This window comes from Sus scrofa, chromosome 6 (genome assembly GCF_054392235.1).
Source record: "Sus scrofa isolate SSC_HxYL_T2T_F1_AM1 chromosome 6, Sscrofa_HxYL_maternal_Yorkshire_Landrace_v2.0, whole genome shotgun sequence".
NCBI lineage: Eukaryota > Metazoa > Chordata > Mammalia > Artiodactyla > Suidae > Sus > Sus scrofa.
This window is the reverse complement of record NC_139388.1, coordinates 95,724,690-95,745,464: the sequence shown is the minus strand read 5'-3', so window position 1 is coordinate 95,745,464 and position 20,775 is coordinate 95,724,690. Positions and strand designations below refer to the sequence as shown.

General features: G+C 39.7%; 1 protein-coding gene across 23 annotated transcripts in view; it reads left to right on the top strand.

Annotated features, from left to right (window-relative positions):
* Positions 1-20,775, top strand: part of ZMYM6 (zinc finger MYM-type containing 6) — a 53,897-nt gene that overhangs the window by 14,621 nt on the left and 18,501 nt on the right. For 14 of the 23 annotated variants that reach the window (XM_021095879.2, XM_021095880.2, XM_021095878.2 and 11 more), the window contains exons 5-11: positions 3,683-3,857; positions 3,954-4,145; positions 11,867-12,017; positions 12,724-12,839; positions 13,805-14,080; positions 14,239-14,389; positions 15,201-15,373. In XM_021095879.2, the coding sequence (XP_020951538.2) occupies positions 3,683-3,857; positions 3,954-4,145; positions 11,867-12,017; positions 12,724-12,839; positions 13,805-14,080; positions 14,239-14,389; positions 15,201-15,373 (1,234 nt within the window). The remainder of the gene's footprint in view (positions 1-3,682; positions 3,858-3,953; positions 4,146-11,866; positions 12,018-12,723; positions 12,840-13,804; positions 14,081-14,238; positions 14,390-15,200; positions 15,374-20,775) is intronic. The other 9 variants (XM_084963837.1, XM_084963838.1, XM_084963836.1 and 6 more) reach the window with 1 other exon arrangement.

The window sequence follows — 20,775 nt, the reverse complement described above, 5'->3', positions numbered from 1 at the left end:
AGCTATGACCTACAAAGCAGCTGCGATGACGTTAGATCCTTTAACCCACTGCGCTGGGCCAAGGATTGAACTTGCACTTCTGCAGAGACCTGAGCTACTGCAGTCGGATTTCTAACTCATTGTGCCACAGCAGGAACTCTTAGTTTTCTGTTTTTAGTTATTCAGTTTTGACATAATATCAAAAGAAAGCGAATTAAATTTTAAAGAACATAAGAGGACATAGATCCAAATACATGTTGTTCTCTTAAAAATACTCTCAGAGTTCCCATCGTGGCGCAGTGGTTAACGAATCCAACTAGGAACCATGAGGTTGTGGGTTCGATCCCTGCCTTGCTCAGTGGGTCAAAGTTCCGGCGTTGCCGTGAGCTGTGGTGTAGGTCGCAGACGCGGCTCAGATCCTGCGTTGCTGTGGCTCTGGCATAGGCTGGCAGCTACAGCTCCGATTCGACCCCTAGCCTGGGAACCTCCATATGCCATGGTGCGGCCCTAGAAAAAGGCAAAAAGACAAAACAAACAAACAAACAAAAACAACAACAGAAAAAATAGTTACTCTCCTCATTGGCTTTTTAACCACAGTGCTATTGTTATTCAAAAACTTTTTCTTGTCTTGATTTGACATCGCCTTCAGAACCTTTGAAACATTCCTTTAGACTAAGATAGGCGATAAATCTATCTTTTCAGCCAGAGTTTGATTTTTGCAAATTGCCGAAATTTACTTGATGTCTTACCAGCTAACTATTGAGAAGATTAAACTGAGTCATACTGTTAAACATGATATCTGATTATAAAATTTAAAGTTGTGTTTAGGAGTTTCCATTGTGGCTCAGTGGGTTAAAGGCCCAACATAAGCTCTGTGAGTATGTGGGTTCAATTCCTGGCCCCCCTCAGTGGATTAAGGATCTGGTGTTGCTTCAAGCTGCAGTATAGGTCACAGATGCCGCTTGGATCCAGTGTTGCTGTGGCTGTGGCATAGGCTGGCAACTACAACTCCAGATCAATCCCTGCGCCAGGAACTTCCATATGCCACAGGTGTGGCCATAAAAAGAAAAAGAAGGTTGTGCTTAGAGTTCTTCTTCTTTTTTTTTTTTAAGAATTAATTTTTGCGGAGTTCCTGTTATGGTGCAACGGAAACAAATCCAACTAGGAACCATGAGGTTGCAAGTTTGATCCCTGGCCTTGCTCAGTGGGTTAGGCATCCGGCATTGCCGTGAGCTGTGGTGTAGGTTGCAGACAGGGCTCGCATCTGATGTGGCAGTGGCTGTGTTGTAGGCCGGCAGCTATAGCTCTGATTGGACCCCTAGCCTGGGAACCTCCATATGCCATACATGTGGCCCTAAAAAGCAAAAAAAAAAGGAAGAAGAATTTATTTTTTCTATTATACTTGATTTACAATGTTCTGTCAATTTCTGCTGTATAGCAAAGTGACCTAGTCATATATATATACATTCCTTCTAACATTATCCTCCATCATGTTCCATCACAAGTGACTAGATATAGTTCCTTGTGCTACACAGCGGCAGAGTACTTATATACTAAAAGAGAAATTAGAGAAAAATGTTTGAGCCACGTTGTTGGAAGAGGAATGTTTTTTCTAAGACAAATGTTAAGGTATAATATTCATTGGATGTGTAAGGTTTAGAATGCCATTCTCATTGGTTTACTTATATATACATGGCACCTGTAGATTTACATTATTAGATAAAAAAATTTTTTTACCCCTCCCTGCAAGGCATGTGGAGTTCCAGGGCCAGGGATCAGATCAGAGCTGCAGTTGCAACCTACGCTGCAGCTGTGGCAATGCCCGATCCTTAATCCACTGTAGTGGGCTGAGGATCAAACCTGCATCCCAGCACTCCAGCGCCAGTGCCGATCCCGTTGTGCCACAGCAGGAATTCATAATGAAATAAAATTTTTATTTTTTTGGTTTTTGTTCTTTTTTGTCTTTTTAGGGCTGCACCTGTGGCATGTGGACGTTCCCAGGCTTAGTGTCAAATCGGAGCTGAAGCTTCTGGCCTATACTCCAGCCATAGCAATCCCAGATACAAGCTGCGACTTCAACCTGTACCACAGCTCACGGCAACACTGAGCGAGGCCAGGGATCGAACCTGCATCCTCATGGATACTAGCTGGGTGCTTAATCCCCTGAGCCACAATAGGAACTCCTTAGATAAAATTCTTAATTGCTTTAATTTTAGTAGGAAAATCACTGTATAACATTAATGTACATGTAAGCACATCCACTTGGTTTCTAAAACTCACTGTCATTTTTAAGGTTAGGAGAGTTTTGGAAAATTAAAGTAGTGCTCTGTCACTGTTTTTTCATAGTTTATCATGTAACAGTTTTCATAATGAAGGTACAGAATGGAAGGCAGAATAGTGGAATGATGAACTCCATGAACTGTAGAATCAGACTGCCTCAATTTGTATTCTGATTTTACTGCTTACCAGCTGAATGCCTTTAGCAAATACATATATATACACACACATATATATTTGCCTTTGATAAATATGCAGGTTCCCAGGCTAGGGGTTGAATTGGAGCTGTAGCCTCTGGCTTACACCACAGCCACAGCAACGCCAGATTCAAGTTGCGCCTGCAACCTACACCACAGCTCAAGGCAATGCTGGATCCTTAACCCACTGAACGAGGCCAGGGATCAAACCTGGGTCTTCATGGATGCCAGTCAGATTCATTTCTGGTGAGCTACTACAGGAACTCCACCTTTGACAAATATTTAACTTTTCTGATTTGGTCTCCTTATAATACTTACCTTACAGAGATTTTGTGATAATTAAATTGGATAATTTGAGTAAAAAGAACAATGTCTGGCACAAAGTAATCAGTATACATTATTATAGTACACAATATTATTACCATTATTATTCTTCACTTCGTGGCCTGTACTCATGTCTCTAATTAGTGACTATTTCCTTCAGTTTTTACACTTGTCAGAAGAATAGCAATAACTTTAGCCTTTGTTTTTATTGGCAGTGCTTATTGCAACAATGAGCTCCTATGAAATAACTCTAGGAATCTCATAGAGAAACTCATTTGTGTCTTTTTGTCTCATTCTTCTTTCCGTCTGTCCTCTGGTACCAAGCCTTAATTGCCCTTTTGTCATTTCTTTGATCTCTTCAGTTATAGCAAAGTTTCAGATATCATGCAGTGCTAATCTTTGGTAGTTCATCTGTTTCTCAAAACTTTCATTTAAATAAAAATTTTTTTTCACTCCTTGTCTCATTCATGTTTCTATTCTGGCAGCTCCTGGCTAGTAAGAGGACAAGTGTTTTGTGGTCTGGAGTTGAGGGATGGCCACTTGTTCCATTGGCTCCAGTGGATGAAACTTGATTGGAGCTGGAAGCCTCTGTGTTTTTTTCATGAGCATCTGGCTGTATATATTTTAAATATAATTATTCCTCAACACATCTATAAATTAGGTATTTTAAATCCCATTTTATACATGAGGAAATTGAGACAGTAATTGCCTCGCTCATTGTCACTCAGCTGATAAGTAACAGAACTAATCATCAAACCCAGTTTTCCAGATGCCTTATCCAGAGCCAGCCATTTTCTACTCTACAATAGCTGCCCTTAGTAAATGTAGTTATTTTAGCTCACAAAGAGGAAGAAATTACAATTATGAGGAACACATTTCATTCTGCCTTTGTTATTTATTTTTAGAGACATTTTAAATCCAAAGGATGTGATCACAACCCGATTTGAAAATTCCTCTCCTAGCAAAGATTTCTGCAGCCAATCATGCCTTTCTTCTTATGAGCTAAAGAAAAAACCTGTCGTTACCATATATACCAATAGCATTTCAACTAGGTGCAGTATGTGTCAGAAGAATGCTGATGTAAGTTACATTTCACCTTTATTGGGATTCTGCTCAAAGATGAGAGATTTTTAACTGGCCCTGCTTATTTTGTATCTGTGTGTTTTTATTTCCTAGATTCGATTTGAAGTTAAATATCAAAATGTGGTACATGGTCTTTGTAGTGATGCCTGTTTTTCCAAATTTCACTCTACCAACAACCTCACCATGAACTGTTGTGAGAACTGTGGGAGCTATTGTTACAGTAGCTCTGGTCCTTGCCAGTCCCAGAAGGTTTTTAGTTCAACAAGTGTCACAGCATATAAGCAGGTATGAATATCAGTCTATTGCATACAGTTAGGCTTAGTCCTCCTGAGATGGCTGCACAGGGATGAAGTGCAGAATAAAAGCGTGAGCTCTTCCTACTAGTTGATCTTGTGTGATTTCCCCTCCAGGAAAATGGGATAGATTCTAATACTGTAAAGGCTGATTTTGGTAGTGAGGTGATGCAGATGAACTAGATCGTTTTTTAGGGAAACTTCATGGCCAAGAATTCACAAATGTAATTTCATGATTTGCTATGAGTCTGAAGTATTTTGTGACATATATGCCATATAATTGTGAATAAATCGTGACTGAGTTAAAAGATGATAAAATCAGTGAATCTAAAGGATCTTTTTTCCTTTTATTTATTATTATCATTATTATTATTTTTGCTTTTTTTAGGGCCACACCCTTGGCATATGGAGGTTCCCAGGTTAGGGGTTGAATCGGAGCTGCAGCTACTGGTGTACACCACAGGCACAGCAGTGCCAGATCTGAGCCTCGTCTGAGGCCTACCCCACAGCTCATGGCAACGCCAGATCCTCTACCCACTATGCGAGGCCAAGGATTGAGCCCAAGTCCTCATGGATGTCAGTCAGGTTCGTTAACCACTGAGCTGCAGTGGGAACTCCCTTTTTTCCTTTTAGAAAATATATTTTTAAAAGGTGTTAAAGTGTTTTTTGTGTTTTTTTTTTTTTTTTTGTCTTTTTAGAGCTATACCCGCGGCACATGCAAGTTGCCAGGCTAAGGGTGGAATTGGGGCTGCAGCTGCCAGCCTATGCCGCAGTCATAGCAATGCCAGATCTTTAACCCACTGAGTGAGGCCCAGGATTGCACCCAAGTTCCCATGGATACCAGTCAGCTTCGTTTCTGCTGAGCCACCGTGGGAACTCCTTAAAGTCTTTTTTTCTTCTGTGCCAGTAACGTGGAAGTTTCTGGGTCAGAGATCGAACCCATGCCACAGCAGAAACCCCAGCCTCTGCAGTGCTAATGCTGGATCCTTAAACCACTGCACCACAGCAGGAACTCCAAAAAGTTATTTTTTAAAAAACGATGTAAATAATGATTAATTTTTTTTTCAGTTAACAAGTTTTTGATTAAAAAAAATTTTTTTTTTTTTTAGTACCACACCTGTGGCATATGGAAGTTCCCAGCTTAGGGGTTGAATCGGAGCTGCAGCTGCCAGCTTATGCCACAGCCACAGTAACGTGGAATCCTAGCTGAGCTCACGGCAACACCGGGACCTTAACCCACTGAGCGAGGCCAGGGATTGAAATTGCATCTTCATGGGTATTAGTTGGGCTCATAACCCGCTGAACCACAATGGGAACTCCCAAGTTTTGTTTATTTTTAGTTCCTCTAAGCAGTTGGTAATGGACATTCATTTTTGGAAAGTATTCCTTTTCTAGGACTTAGCCACTTTTGGCAGTCTAGTTACTACTTTTACAAGAATAGAATCCATGTTATTTATATATTATGTGTCTTCGTGTGCGCGTGTGTGTGTGTGTGTGTGTGTGTGTGTATTCCCAAATCAGTTCCTTCGTAATTCTGTTACCAGTATACTCTGTCAATTGCATAAATGATGTTCTTTTTCTACCAGGAAGATTATGTATTGAAACTTCACAATTTATATTCTTCTGCTGTTTACCTCTCTCTATAATATCTTAATGAAAGACCTTACATTGTGTTAGTGACAGGAGTAGCAGATAGGAGCCTGGACTTTGGAGCCTGATGAAGTAAATTTAATCTCTTACTTTTCTGATCATTAAGTTAATCAAAGTTATTTTAAACTTTGTTAATATAATTTTAAAAAGTATCTCACTGTGTTATTGAAAGGGTTTTGTGGTACAGTATATATTAATTGCTTAGTAGGGAGCCTGGCTCATGGTAATCACTCAGTAAGTAATAATATTGGTAATTTATATAAATGGTAGCCATTATTATTATTGTTGTTGTTTCTTAATACATGAATATATTTACAGGCAAATTTTTTTTTTTTTTTGTCTTTTTTTTTGCTATTTCTTTGGGCCGCTCCCACGGCATATGGAGGTTCCCAGGCTAGGGGTCAAATTGGAGCTGTAGCCACTGGCCTACGCCAGAGCCACAGCAACGCAGGATCCGAGCCGCATCTGCAACCTACACCACAGCTCACAGCAACGCCGGATCGTTAACCCACTGGGTAAGGGCAGGGACCGAACCCGCAACCTCATGGTTCCTAGTCGGATTCGTTAACCACTGCGCCACGACGGGAACTCCTACAGGCAAATTTTATTATGAGACTCAGCTTGAAAAACAGGTAGTTCTGTAGGATCTCCTAATATACGTTAAACACCATTTCTACCTCCTGCTAAATAGTCTTACTAGTTATGCCACCTTCAAGGTGGTTGACCCTCTCCTAGATTGATGTCCAAGTCTGTCCTGAGGGTAGTCCTTTGGTTCCTGGATTACTTGGTTTTCTCTGATTATTTGTGATGAGAGAAATACATTATGAGCACCTAATTGATGACTTTTAATGTGTTGTTGCTAATATATTTGAATAGTTACTGATTTTCTTCAGTTTGCATTTTATGGGCATACCTTGGAAATATTGTGGGTTGGCTTCCAGACCAATGCAAGGAAGCAAGATTTTATATATGTATGTATGTATGTATGTATGTGTATGTGTGTGTGTGTATGTGTATATATATATATATACACATACACACACACTTACATACACATATACACAAATATAATTATATATATATATAAAATGGCATATATTCTTGGTTTAAAGAGTATGTTTTAGGTCTCTGTAGTTCTTTTCAAAAAGTGAACAACAAATCCTTAAAGAATTCTAAAGTAGCATTTATAAAGAAGTTTCATCAATTAAGAGTTTTAGAGACATGATTAAATTCATCCAGTTTCTATAGCTAGGAAAGCAGTTTACTAGATGACTAACTTACATAGATTATGTCTTTTCCTTACTTTTATAAAGAGAGCATTTATAGGCACACCTCAGAGGTACTGCCTGTTTAGTTCCAGACCACCACAGTAAAGCAAATATTGCAGTAAAGTGAATCAATGAATTTTTGGTTTCCCAGTGCATATGAAAGTTCTGTTTAGAAGTTCCCACTGTGGTGCAGTGGGTTAATGATCCAGCGTTGTCTCTATGGCAGCACGAGTTTGATCCCTGGCCCCATGCAGAAGGTTAGGGATCCAGCATTGCTGCAACTGTGGCATAGGTCGCTGTCGAGATTTGGATTTGATCTGTGGCCTGGTAACTTCATATCCTCTAGGTGTGGCCTAAGAAGAGAAAAAAAAGTTGTGTTTACACTATACTGTAGTCTGTAACGTGTGCAGTAACATTATGTCTTAAAAAACAATGTATATACCTTAATTTAAAAATACTTTATTGCTTAAAAACGCTAACCATCATCTGAGCCATCAGTAAGTCATGATCTTTTTGCAGAGGAGAGTCTTGCCTTGGCACTGATGGCTGCTGACTGATCATGGTGGTGATTACTGAGGTTGGGAAGGCTGTGACAATTTCTTAAAATAAGATAAAAATTAAGCTTGTTGCATGGATTGACTCTTTTTTTCATAAACTCTTTCTCTGTAGCACACAGTGCTGGTTAATAGCATTTTACCCACAGTAGAACTTCTTTGAAAATTGGAGTCAAGTTTCTCAAACCTTGTAGTTGCTTTATCAACGAAGTTTATGTAATATTCTAAATCCTTTGTTGTCATTTCAGAGTCTTCACAGCATCTTCACCAGGAGTAGATTCCATCTCAAGAAATCACTTTTTTGCTCATCTATAAGAAGTAACCCCCTGTTCATTAAGTTTTTTCATGAGATTGCAGAAATTCAGTCACATCTTAAGACTCCACTTCTAATTATTTTTCTCTTGTTATTTCTACCACATCTGCAATTATTTCCTCCACCAAAGTCTTAAACTCTTCAAAGTCACCCATGAGGGTTGGAATCAACTTCTTCTAAACCCTGCTAATGTTGATATTTTGATCTCTTTCCATGAGTCACAACTGTTCTTAATGGCATCTAGAATAGTGAATCCTTTCCAGAAGGCTTTCAGTTTACATTGTCCAGATCTATCAGAAGAACCACTGTCTATGGCAGCTGTTGCCTTAAGAAATGTATTTCTTTCTTTTTTTTTTTTTTTTAATAATGGGCACACCTGCTGCACATGGAAGTTCCTAGGCTAGGGGTTGAAATGGAGCTGCAGCTGCTGGCCTACACCACAACTATGGCAACTTTGGATCCTTAACCTGCTGATTGAGGCCGGGGATTGAATCTGCATACTCATGGAGAATATGTAGGGTTCTTAACCCACTGAGCCACAATGGGAACTCCTGAAATGTTTTTCTTTTCACTTTTTTTTTTAATTCAGTGAGTTTTATTATATTTATAGTTGTACAACTGTCATTGCAACCTAATTTTAGAACATTTTCACCCCAAACCTCCAGTCCATCCCTCTCTCCTAACCGGTCTCCTTTGAAAATCATAATTTCAAAGTCTATGAAGTTCATTGTATCTTTTTTTAGATTCCACATATAAGTGATAGCATATTATGTTTGTGTCTAGCTTTCTAACTTCACTTAGCCTGATAATTTCTGGGTCCATCCATGTTGCTGCAAATCCCATTATTCCCATTATTTCGTTTTTATGGCTGAGTAATATTCCATTGTGTACATGTACCACTTCTTCTTTATCCATTCCTCTGTCGGAGATTTAGGTTGCTTCCATGTCTTGACTATTGTATATAGTGCTGCAGTGAATATTGAGGTACATGTATCTTTTCAAGTCACTGTTTTCTTCAGATAGATGCCCAGGAGTGGGATTGCTGGTAATTCTTTTTTTTTTTTTTGCCTTTTTCTAGCGCTGCACCCGCAGCATATGGAGGTTCCCAGGCTAGGGGTCTAATCAGAGCTGTAGCCTCCAGCCTACGCCAGAGCCACAGCAACTCAGGATCTGAGTCGTGTCTGCGACCTACACCACAGCTCACGGCAACGCCAGATCCTCAACCCGCTGAGTGAGGCCAGGGATCGAACCCACAACCTCATGGTTCCTAGTTGGATTCGTTAGCTACCAAGCCACAATGGAAACTCCCATATGGTAATTCTATTTTTAGTTTTTTGAGGAATTTCCATACTGCTTTCCATAGTGGTTGCATCAGTTTACATTCTTGCCAATAGTATAAGAGGGTTCCGTTTTTCCCACACCCTCTCCAGCCTTTATTGTTTGTAGACTTTTTGATGATGGCCATACCTCATAGTAGTTTTGATTTGCATTTCTCTAATAATTAGTGATATTGAACTTCTTTGCATGTCTTTTTTGGCCATCTATATATCTTCAGAAGATTGTCTGTTTAGATCTTCTGTCCATTTTTTGATGGGGTTGTTTGTTTTTTTGGTATTGAGCTGCAGGAGGTATTTATATATTTTGGAGATTAATCTTTCATCAGTCCCTTCATTTGCAAATATTTGGGTTGTCTTTTCATTTTGTTTAGAGTTTTCTTTGCAGTGCAAAGACTTTAAGTTTAATTAGGTCACATTTATTTATTTATTTGTTTGTTTGCTTTTCAGGGCTGCACCCTTGGCATATGGAAGTTCTCAGGCTAGGGGTTGAATTGGAGCCGTAGCTGCCAGCCTACACCACAGCCATAGCAACTTGGGATCTGAGCTGCATCTGCAGCCTATACCACAGCTTGTGGCAATGCTGGATCCTTAACCCACTGAGTAAGGCTAGGGATCAAACCTGCATCCTCATGGATTCTAGCGTGTTTGTTACCACTGAGCCACAACAGGAAGGCTGCTTATTTTTGTTTTTATTGTCATTATTCTAGGAGGTGTATCTGAGAACATATTGGCTGTGGTTTATGTCAGAAAGTGTTCTGCCGAAATTTTCCTCTAAGAGTTTTATAATGTCTTATAGTCTTATATTTAGGTCTTTAATCCATTTTGAGTTTATTTTCGTGTATGATGTTAAGAGAGTGTTCTTTTAATGTAGCTGTCCAGTTTTCCCAGCACCATTTATTGAAGGGACTATCTTTTTCCACTGTATATTCTTGCCTCCTTCTGTCATAGATTAGTTGACCCTAAGTGCATGAGCTGAAATGACTTGGAAGTCAAAATTACCCTTTGATCCATGCACTACAGAATGGATGTTGTGTTAGCAGATGTGAAAGCAATATTAATCTCATTGTACATTTCTGTTACAGTGCTTGGGTGACCAGATGCATTGTCAGTGAACAGTAATATTTTGGAAGGATTTCTTTCTTCCGAGGAGTAGGTCTCAGCAGTGGGCTTAAAATATTCAGTAAACCATGTTGTCAACAGATGTGCTGTCATTTTTGTTGTTCCATTTATAGAGCACAGGCAGAGTAGATTTATCATAATTCTTAAGGGCCCTAGGTTTTTTAGAATAATAAATGAGCATTTGACTTCAACTTAAAGCATTGCCCCTGACGAGAGAGTCAGTCTGTCTTTGAAGCTTTGAGGCCAGGCAGGCATTGGTTTCTCTCTAGCTTGAAAGAGAGAAGACTTCTTCCAGTAGAAGACTGTTTCATCAACATTGATGAAAATCTATTGTGTAATGTAGGCTGCCTTCATTAATTATCTTAGCTAGATCTTGCGGATAACTTGCTACTTCTGTATCAGCTCTTGCTGTTTCACTTGCACTATTCTGTCATGGAGACTGCTCCTTTCCTTAAACTTCATGAACCAACCTCTTTTAGCTTCAGACTCTTCTTCTGAAGCTTCCTCACCTCTCTCAGCCTTCACAGAATTGGAGAGAATTAGGGATTTGCTGTGGACGAGGCTTTGACTTAAGGGAATATTGTGGCTGGTTTGATCTTCTTTCCAGACCACTAAAACTTTATATCAGCAGTAAGACTGTTTTGCCTTCTTATCATTTGTGTGTTCACTGCAGCAGCACGTCCTTCAAGAACTTTTCTTTTGCATTCACATCTTGGCTAACTGCTTGGCACAAGAGGCCTAGCTTTAGGACTCTCTTGGGTTTTCACATGCCTTCCTCACTAAGTTGAATCATTTCTAGCTTTTGTTTTGAAGTGAAAGACTTGTGACTCTTCCTTCATTTGACTACCTAGAAGCCATTGTAGGGTTCCTAACTGGCCTAATTTCAATAATGTTGTGTCTCAGGGAATAGGGAGACCTGAGGAGAGGGAGAAAGACAGGAAATGGCCAGTTAATGGAGCAGTGAGAACACATACCACATTTATCAAATAAGTTCATCTTAAATTGGCAAAGTTCATGGCACCCCAAAACAGTTTACAATGGTAATGTCAAAGATCACTGATTAGAGATCACCAAAATAAATACAGTAATAATGAAAAAGTTTGAAATACTGTGGGAACTAACAAAATGTGATACAGTGAGCAGATACTGTTGGAAAAATGACACTGATAGACCTTGCTTAACACAGGATTGCCACAGATCTCCAGTTTGTAAAAAATGAGGTCTCTGCCAGGTGTAGTAAAGTGAAGCCCGATGAAACAAGGTATGTCTGTATTATAGTATGAAAGAACCTATTTTTTCCACATCCCTACTTTTAGGAAAGTCTGTACTTAGTGTAGCTTCTGTCATTGTTCATGCTCAGATATTTCAGCCAAAGATATTAGTTGTAGGTAGCTTTTCTCTTCTCTTTCCTTAAACCATATGTATTTATGTATGCTCGTACTAGGCGTCTAAATGTTATTTTGTTTTAATAGAATTCAGCTCAAACTCCTCCTTATGCCTTGGGGAAATCGTTGAGGCCCTCAGCTGAAATGATTGAGACTACGAATGACTCAGGGAAAACAGAGCTTTTCTGCTCTGTTAATTGCTTATCTGCTTACAGAGTTAAGACAGTTATTTCCTCAGGTAAATTTTTAAGTTTGATAAACTTATAGATTTTATAACTATTGAAGCAGGATGTAACTGCTTTTCTTTCACTTTGTTACAAACTAAATTGATCTGTATAAATGAAGGCCTAAGATTGTTTTAGTTTCAAAGAGCTGATTTTTAAGTGAAAATAGTTTTTCAGTGATTTTCTTGGTTGAAGTATTTATTTTGTAATTTCATAGGTGAAAAGAGAGAAACAAACTCTTATAAGTTCCAAGCTATCTTTTTTTGTAAGTGGGACTTAATTGAGGTTAGCTTTATATATTATTGTAAAGTTCCTTCATCTGTGTTTTGCATGTTACTGAATATTTGTGTTTTTTTTTTTTTTTTTTTTTTTTTTTTTGTCTTTTTGCTATTTCTTGGGCCGCTCCCGCGGCATATGGAGGTTCCCAGGCTAGGGGTCGAATCAGAGCTGTAGCCACTGGTCTACGTCAGAGCCACAGCAACGCGGGATCCGAGCCCGCGTCTGCAACCTACACCACAGCTCACGGCAATGCTGGATCGTCAACCCGCTGAGCAAGGGCAGGGACCGAACCCGCAACCTCATGGTTCCTAGTCGGATTCGTTAACCACTGTGCCACGACGGGAACTCCTGAATATTTGTGTTTTTACTCTCCTAATAGATTTTTGGATTATTTGTTCATCTATGTAACTTACTCACTGGTTTTTATTTTTTGCCACCAAGGTGTCCAGGTTTTGTGTCATAGTTGTAAAACCTCAGCGATCCCTCAGTATCATCTAGCCATGTCCAATGGAACTATATACAGCTTCTGCAGTTCCAGCTGTGTGGTGGCTTTCCAGGTATGATCTAAGGTAGTATTTCACCCTTGCAGTTCTCTTAGGCATTGGTCTATGGCAAGATGTTGACTGCCAAAGGACCATACTTATAAAAGATTAAGTTAGGAAGAAAAAAATTCTGTTCAACTGTGGTCTAAGAGGTCATTTCTGCAGAATGTCTGAGCCTAAGATTTGAGCCTCAGTCCTTCTTTATTCAGAGTTCTCACCTAAACTGCCTTTTCTTCCTACTTTCTCCCTTGCCTCTCCCCCTTTCAAAAGAATGAAAGCTAGGCTATGTTTTGGGTCGATGGTGTGGTGATGTGCTCATGTGTCGCTTCCTGTCATCCTGGGTCAGACACATAATGACTCCAGACATGGCATTGGAAGCCTCCACTTGTTTGTCCCATTTTCTCCTCACTCTCTGATGCATAGAGAGAGGGTAGAGTTTAGCCATCCTCCTGGATAGGAAGATGCAAGTCATGTACTAGAGATCTTTGTCTGGAAAGCCTGAATTTCAGTCCTCAACCTTTTATTTATTTGTTTGTTTATGTATTTATTTATTGCTTTTTTAGAACTGCACTCACAGCATATGGAAGTTCTCAGGCTAGGGATCAAATCGGAGCTGTAGCTGCCAGCCCACACCACAGCCACAGCAACGCGGAGTCTGAGCTACGTCTTCGACCTACACCACAGCTCACGGCAATGCCGTATCCTTAACCCACTGAGCGAGGCCAGGGATTGAGCCCTCATCCTCATGGAGTTGGGTTTGTTACTGCTGAGCCACCACAGGAACTCCCCTCAACCTCTTAATGTTGCATTTCTCAGCCTGGTTCGGGAAGTATGCCATTTAAACTCTTTTTGTGAACTGCTTAATCAAATTTTAAAGAAACGTTTAGGAGGAATTAATTTATTAAAATGAGAAAATGAAAATGACCAGGTTACCTTCTTTCTCAGTTGATAAAATCTTTACCTTATTTGTGTTCATTCAGAATGTATTTAACAAGCCAAAAGGAACAAACTCTTCGGCAGCGCCCGTGTCTCAGGGCCAAGTGGTTGTAAGCCCACCCTCTGGGTCAGCAGTGTCAGCGGGAGGAGGTAACGCCTCTGCCGTTTCCCCCAGCTCCATCAGTGGCTCTGCCGTAGCCAGTCTCCAGCCTCTCGCTGCTCAGTCCCAGCAAGCTGCTTTAACTCATAAAGGTGTCAAACTCAAGTGTCAGCACTGTAACCATCTGTTTGCCACAAAACCAGAACTTCTTTTCTACAAGGTAAAGCAATACCATGAAAGGGATCGAATATGAGTATCCAATAGAAGCATTTTTATCTTTTCATCTTTGATAGTTGGCTTTGACATGAGAAAGCAAAGGATTTCTTAAAAATAAAGCAACTGCTTACTTAGATATTAATGACTGTTCTTCCTCTGCAGGGTAAAATGTTTCTCTTCTGTGGCAAGATTTGCTCAGATGAATACAAAAAGAAAAATAAAGTTATGGCAATGTGTGACTACTGTAAACTGCAGAAAGTTATAAAGGAGACTGTACGATTCTCAGGGGTTGATAAGCCATTCTGTAGTGAAGGTAAAGAATAAAGCTCAGTTTTAGCCACAGGGCATGTTTGTGGGTTGTTATGAAATAATTCCTGATGAGTTAGGCTGTTAATCCACAATTAATTTTCAAGTGATTTGTTTTATGAGGTATAATTTAAAGCATTTTTATTGAGTTTTAATAAAAACTCAACTTTATTTCGCTTTAAAGTCTATCCTTTTTTATTTTTATTTATTTTTTATTAAAGTATAGCTGTTTTAGAATGTTGTGCCAATTTCTGCTGTCTAGCAAAGTGACTCAGTCATACACACACACACACACACACACATATTCTTTTTTAAAAGTATTACTTTCTATCATGGTCTGTCTTAGGAGATTGAATATAGTTCCCTGTGTTATACAGTGGGACCTTGTTGCTTATTAAAGTCTATCCTTTTAAATGTTATAATAATCTCAATAAAGAAACTGAAAATATAATTAGATCATAGGTGCTAGTGTATAGAACATCTCTTCATTAATTTAGCTATGACTGCAGAGATCTTTTTGTTTCTGCACCCATTTATAAAGAGGTACTTAAGCAATTACTGCTTCTTGGCTTAAGAATCTTTTATACCTCTGATTTTCTGAATATAGACAACGTACTATTTAGACTGTATATTGCAAAGGTAATGTGAATTTGATTTGTGAATGTAGAGACTATCTTTTAACCTAGAGGCTTAATAATTGTGTCAAGTATTTAGAAAATAGCTTCCAGTTGTTATCTTAAGTCTGTAGAAACTCACTTTACCTCCTTTAAATTAATGTAAACTTGATGGTTCTTCCTTTTATCCTTTCTGGATCTCAGTTTGCAAATTCCTCTCTGCCCGTGACTTTGGAGAACGATGGGGAAACTACTGTAAGATGTGCAGTTATTGTTCACAGACATCCCCTAATTTGGTAGAAAATCGATTGGAGGGCAAGTTAGAAGAGTTTTGTTGTGAAGACTGTATGACCAAATTCACTGTTCTGTTCTATCAGGTAAATGTAATAAATATACCTCTTCGGCTTTCTGAAGTTAGCACAAATTATTTTCTTTTCCTTTTCTTTCTTTCTTTTTTTTTGGGGGGGGCCACACTTGCAGCATATGGAAGCTCCCAGGCTAGGGGTCGAATCAGAGCTGCAGCTGCCAGCCTACGCCACAGCAATGCCAGATCCACGCTGCATCTGTGACCTCCACCAAAGCTCATGGCAACAGCAGATCCTTGAACCCACTGATTGAGGTCAGGGATCGAACCCCTGTCCTCATAGGTACTAGTCAGGTTCTTAACCCACTGAGCTGCAATAGGAACACCCACAGATTATTTTTTGTTTAAAGTATATTCATATTATGTGAAGAAAAATTTGGTGTTTAGAACTGGGTAAATAAATTATGGGCTCCTAAAGCAAAACTCAATTGAATATAAACATGAAATCAGAGTTCCCGTTGTGGAGCAGCAGAAACGAATTGGATTAGGAACCATGAGTTGCAGGTTCGATCCCTGGTCTCGCTCAGTGGGTTAAGGATCCGGCGTTGCCATGAGCTGCGGGGTAGGTCGAAGATGCGTCTCGGATCTGACGTTGCTGTGGCTGTGGCATAGGCCAGTGGCTATAGCTCCAACTAGACCCCTAGCCTGGGAACCTCTGCGTGCCGTGGGTGTGGCCCTAAAATACAATAATAAATAAATAAATAAGCATGAAATCTTTGTGGTAAGAGTAGGATTTCTGGAGACTTTGTTGTTGTTTAAAGATATGTTCCGGAGTTCCTGTCGTGGCGCAGTGGTTAACGAATCCGACTAGGAACCATGAGGTTGCGGGTTTGGTCTCTGCCCTTGCTCAGTGGGTTGACGATCTGGCGTTGCCGTGAGCTGTGGTGTAGGTCGCAGACGCGGCTCGGATCCCGCGTTGCTGTGGCTCTGGCGTAGGCCAGTGGCTACAGCTCCAATTCAACCCTTAGCCTGGGAACCTCCATATGCCGCGGGAGCGGCCCAAGAAATAGCAACAACAACAACAAAAGACAAAAAGACAAAAAAATAAAGATATGTTCCTTTTTTTTTAGAGGTAGAACTGATGAATTTATTAAGGAACAAAGCACACTTAAGGGGCAATATTGAAAAAACTACCGAGGAATACTACCCTTACTCATGCCTAAACTGAGGGACTAAAATGTTAGTAGAGGTAATCCAAGACAAGAGGTTGGCCCATCACCTGTGTGAAACATAGTCAGTAAGACTGAGAGGCTCTTCCTTCTCAGGAGACTTCCTAGAGCATATGTCAAATAGGTTAATAAACCAATTGTAGTTTATGAAGTTTATTGGAAATGAAGTACATTGAACATTTTTTACTATTAAAAGCAGAAAAAAAAAAGATATGTTCTTTTTTTTGTCTTTTTAGGGCTGCACCCATAGCATATGGAAATTCCAGGCTAGGGGTCAAATTGGAGCTGCAGCTGCTGGCCTGTGCCACAGCCACAGCAATGCCAGATCTGAGTCTTATCCACACCCTATGGTGCAGCTTGCAGCAACGCTCCATCCTTAACCCACTGAGAAGACAGGGATTGAACCTGTGTCCTCATGGATACTAGTCAGGTTCTTAACCGGCTGAGCTATAGATTCCTTTATTTTTGCTTTCTGTTTTTGGCTGTGAGAGGTGGAAGTTCCCAGACCAGGGATTGAACCCATGCCATAGCAGCGACCCGAGCCACTGTAGTGACAAGGCCTGATCCTTAACCTGCTATACCACAAGAGAACCTCATATTTTTGCTTTCTTTCTTTTTTTTTTTAAATTTTTTTATTACTCAAATGAATTTATCACATCTGTAGTTGTATAATGATCATAACAATCTGATTTCACAGGATTTCCATCCCACAGCCCAAGCGCATCCCCCACCCCCCAAACTGTCTCCTCTGGAGACCATAAGTTTTTCAATGTCTGTGAGTCAGCATCTGTTCTGCAAGGAAGTTCTGTCTGTCCTTTTTTCAGATTCCACATGTCAGTGAAAGCATTGGATGTTGGTGTCTCATTGTATGGCTGACTTCACTTAGCATGATAGTTTCTAGGTCCATCCATGTTGCTAAAAATGCTAGTATTTCGTTCTTTTTAATGGCTGTGTAATATTCCATTGTGTATATGTACCACATCTTCTGGATCCACTCCTCTGTCGATGGACATTTAGGTTGTTTCCATGTCTTGGCTATTGTAAATAGTGCTGCAATGAACATTGGAGTACATGTGTCTTTGCAAGTCGTGGTTTTCTCTGGATAGATGCCCAGGAGTGGGACTGCTGGATCAAATGGTAGTTCTATGTATAGTTTTCTGAGGAATCTCCATACTGCTTTCCACAGTGGTTGCACCAGTTTACAATCCCACCAACAGTGTACTAGGGTTCCTTTTTCTCTACACCCTCTCCAGCATTTATTGTTTGTAGACTTTTGGATGATGGCCATTCTGGCTGGTGTAAGGTGGTACCTCTCCAGCATTTATTGTTTGTAGACTTTTGGATGATGGCCATTCTGGCTGGTGTAAGGTGGTACCTCACAGTGGTTTTGATTTGCATTTCTCTAATAATGAGTGACGCTGAACATCTTTTCATGTGTTTCTCGGCCATCTGTATTTCTTCTTTGGAGAATTGTCTGTTTAGATCTTCTGCCCATTTTTTGATGGGGTTGTTTGTTTTTTTTGGTATGGAGCTGCAGAAGTTGTTTATAAATTTTGGAGATTAATCCCTTGTTAGCCACTTCATTTGCAAAGATTTTCTCCCATTCTGTGGGTTGTCTTTTTGTGTTGTTTAGGGTTTCCTTTGCTGTGCAGAAACTTTGAAGTTTGAGTAGGTCCCATTTGTTTGTTTTTCTTTTTATTGTCAATACTCTGATAGGTGGATCTGAGAAGATGTTGCTGTCATTTATGTCAGAGAGTGTTTGGCCTATATTGTCCTCTAGGAGTTTGATAGTGTCTGGTGTTATATCTAGGTCTTTAATCCATTTGGAGTTTATTTTTGTGTATGGTGTTTGGGAGTGTTCTAATTTCATTCTTTTCCATGTGGCTGTCCAGTTTTCCCAGCACCACTTATTGAACAAGCTGTCCTTTCTCCATTGTATAGTCTTGCTTCCTTTGTCATAGATTAGTTGGCTGTAAGTGCATGGGTTTAATTCTGGTCTTTCTATCCTGTTCCACTGATCTATATGTCTGTCTTTGTGCCAGTACCATGCAGTTTTGATGACTGTTGCTTTGTAGTATAGTCTGAAGTCCGGGAGCCTGATTCCTCCAGTTCCGTTTTTCTTTTTCAGTATGTCTTTGGCTATTCTGGGTCTTTTGTACTTCCAAACAAACATTAAAATATTTTGTTCAAGTTCTGTGAAAAATGTCCTTGGTAATTTGATAGGGATTGCATTGAATCTGTAGATTACCTTGGGTAAGTATAGTCGTTTTGATAATATTAACTCTTCCAATCCACGAGCATGGTATATCTTTCCATCTCTTTGTGTCATCTTTGATTTCTTTCATCAGTGGCTTGTAGTTTTCAGAGTACAGGTCTTTTGTTTCTTTAGGTAGGTTTACTCCTAGGTATTTTATTCTTTTGGATGCGATGGTAAACGGGATTGCTTCCCTAATTTCCTTTTCTGCTTTTTCATCGTTAGTATATAGAAACGCTATCGATTTCTGTGTATTGATTTTGTATCCTGCAACTTTGCCAAATTCGTGGATAAGCTCTAACAGTTTTCTGTAGAGTCTTTAGGATTCTCTAGGTATAGTATCATGTCATCTGCAAATAGCAATAGTTTTACTTCTTCCTTTCCAATTTGGATTCCTTTTATTTCTTTTACTTCTCTGATTGCTGTGGCTAGGACTTCCAGAACTATGTTGAATAGTAGTGGCGAGAGCGGACATCCTTGTCTTGTTCCTGATCTGAGCGGGAATTCTTTCAGCTTTTCACCATTGAGAATGATGTTCACTGTGGGTTTGTCAAATATGGCCTTTATCATGTTGAGGTAGGTTCCCTCTGTGCCCACTTTCTGAAGGGTTTTTATCAGAAATGGGTGTTGGATTTTGTCAAAGGCTTTTTCCGCGTCTGTTGAGAGGATCATATGGTTTTTATTCTTCAGTTTGTTAATGTGGTGTATCACACTGATGGATTTGCAGATATTGAAGAACCCTTGCATCCCTGGGATAAATCCCACTTGATCATGATGTACAATCCTTTTAATGTATTGTTGGATGCGGTTTGCTAGTATTTTGTTGAGGATTTTTGCATCGATGTTCATCAGTGATATCGGCCTGTAGTTTTCTTTTTTTGTGGAGTCTTTTTTTTGTGTGTGTGTGTGGAGTCTTTGTCATATTTTTGCTTTCTTAAAAGGCACTTGACTTTATTTGTAACTCTGGCTTCTTTCTAGTTAGAACTTTACATAATTCTGTTGCCTTAAGTGGTTCTCCCATTCAGAAGGTTACTCTGAGGAATTTGAAGTTAGACTTTGTTCTCACTTCATAGATCAAATAACTATGACTCACCTCCTTACCCCTCACCTGTCTTCTTTTTTAAAAAAATTACTTTTTTTGCAACGCTAACAATAACAGCTACAATTAATTGAACCACTAATACACGTCTGGTGCTTCATAAATGTTATTTCATTTAATCCTCATCACAATCCTAAGAGGTGGGTATATCATTGCCAGTTGATAAATAAGGAAAAATAATCAAGTCCAAGAGGTTAAGTAATGTTCCCCTGAAGAAGCTGGTAGGTGACAGCACCTGTAGCACCCTACCTAAAATATAATTTTCTTAGGTGGGAGGTATGTCTTTTTCATAATTATATGACCAGGACCTATCACAGTGCTCAAGATGAAAGATACCTAGTTAAATATTCATTGAATGAATCAAAGTCTTTATGACTCAAAGCCTATATTCTTTCAACTGTAATAGGTTGCCTCTTAACCATTAAAAAAAATTTTTTTTAAAAGGCTGCCTTTAGGGAGTTCCCGGCGTGGCACAGTGGTTAACGAATCCAACTAGGAACCATGAGGTTGTGGGTTCGATCCCTGCCCTTGCTCAGTGGGTTAACGATCCGGCATTGCCATGAGCTGTGGTATAGGTCGCAGACGCGGCTCGGATCCCGTGTTGCTGTGGCTCTGGCGTAGGCCGGTGGCTACAGCTCCGATGGACCCCTAGCCTGGGAACCTCCATGTGCCGCGAGAGTGGCCCAAGAAATGGCAAAAAGACAAAAAGACAAAAAAAAAAAAAAAAAAAAAAAAAAAAAGGCTGCCTTTAGATTCCTTCATCAGTAATTTTGAAAATAGGAGATCAACTTTATATCCTCTCAATTGAGGGCATCCATATGAAACAAATTTTATATATATATTTTAGCTACAATATTTTAAGGTAAGAACCTTACGTTTTGTGATCTCACCTG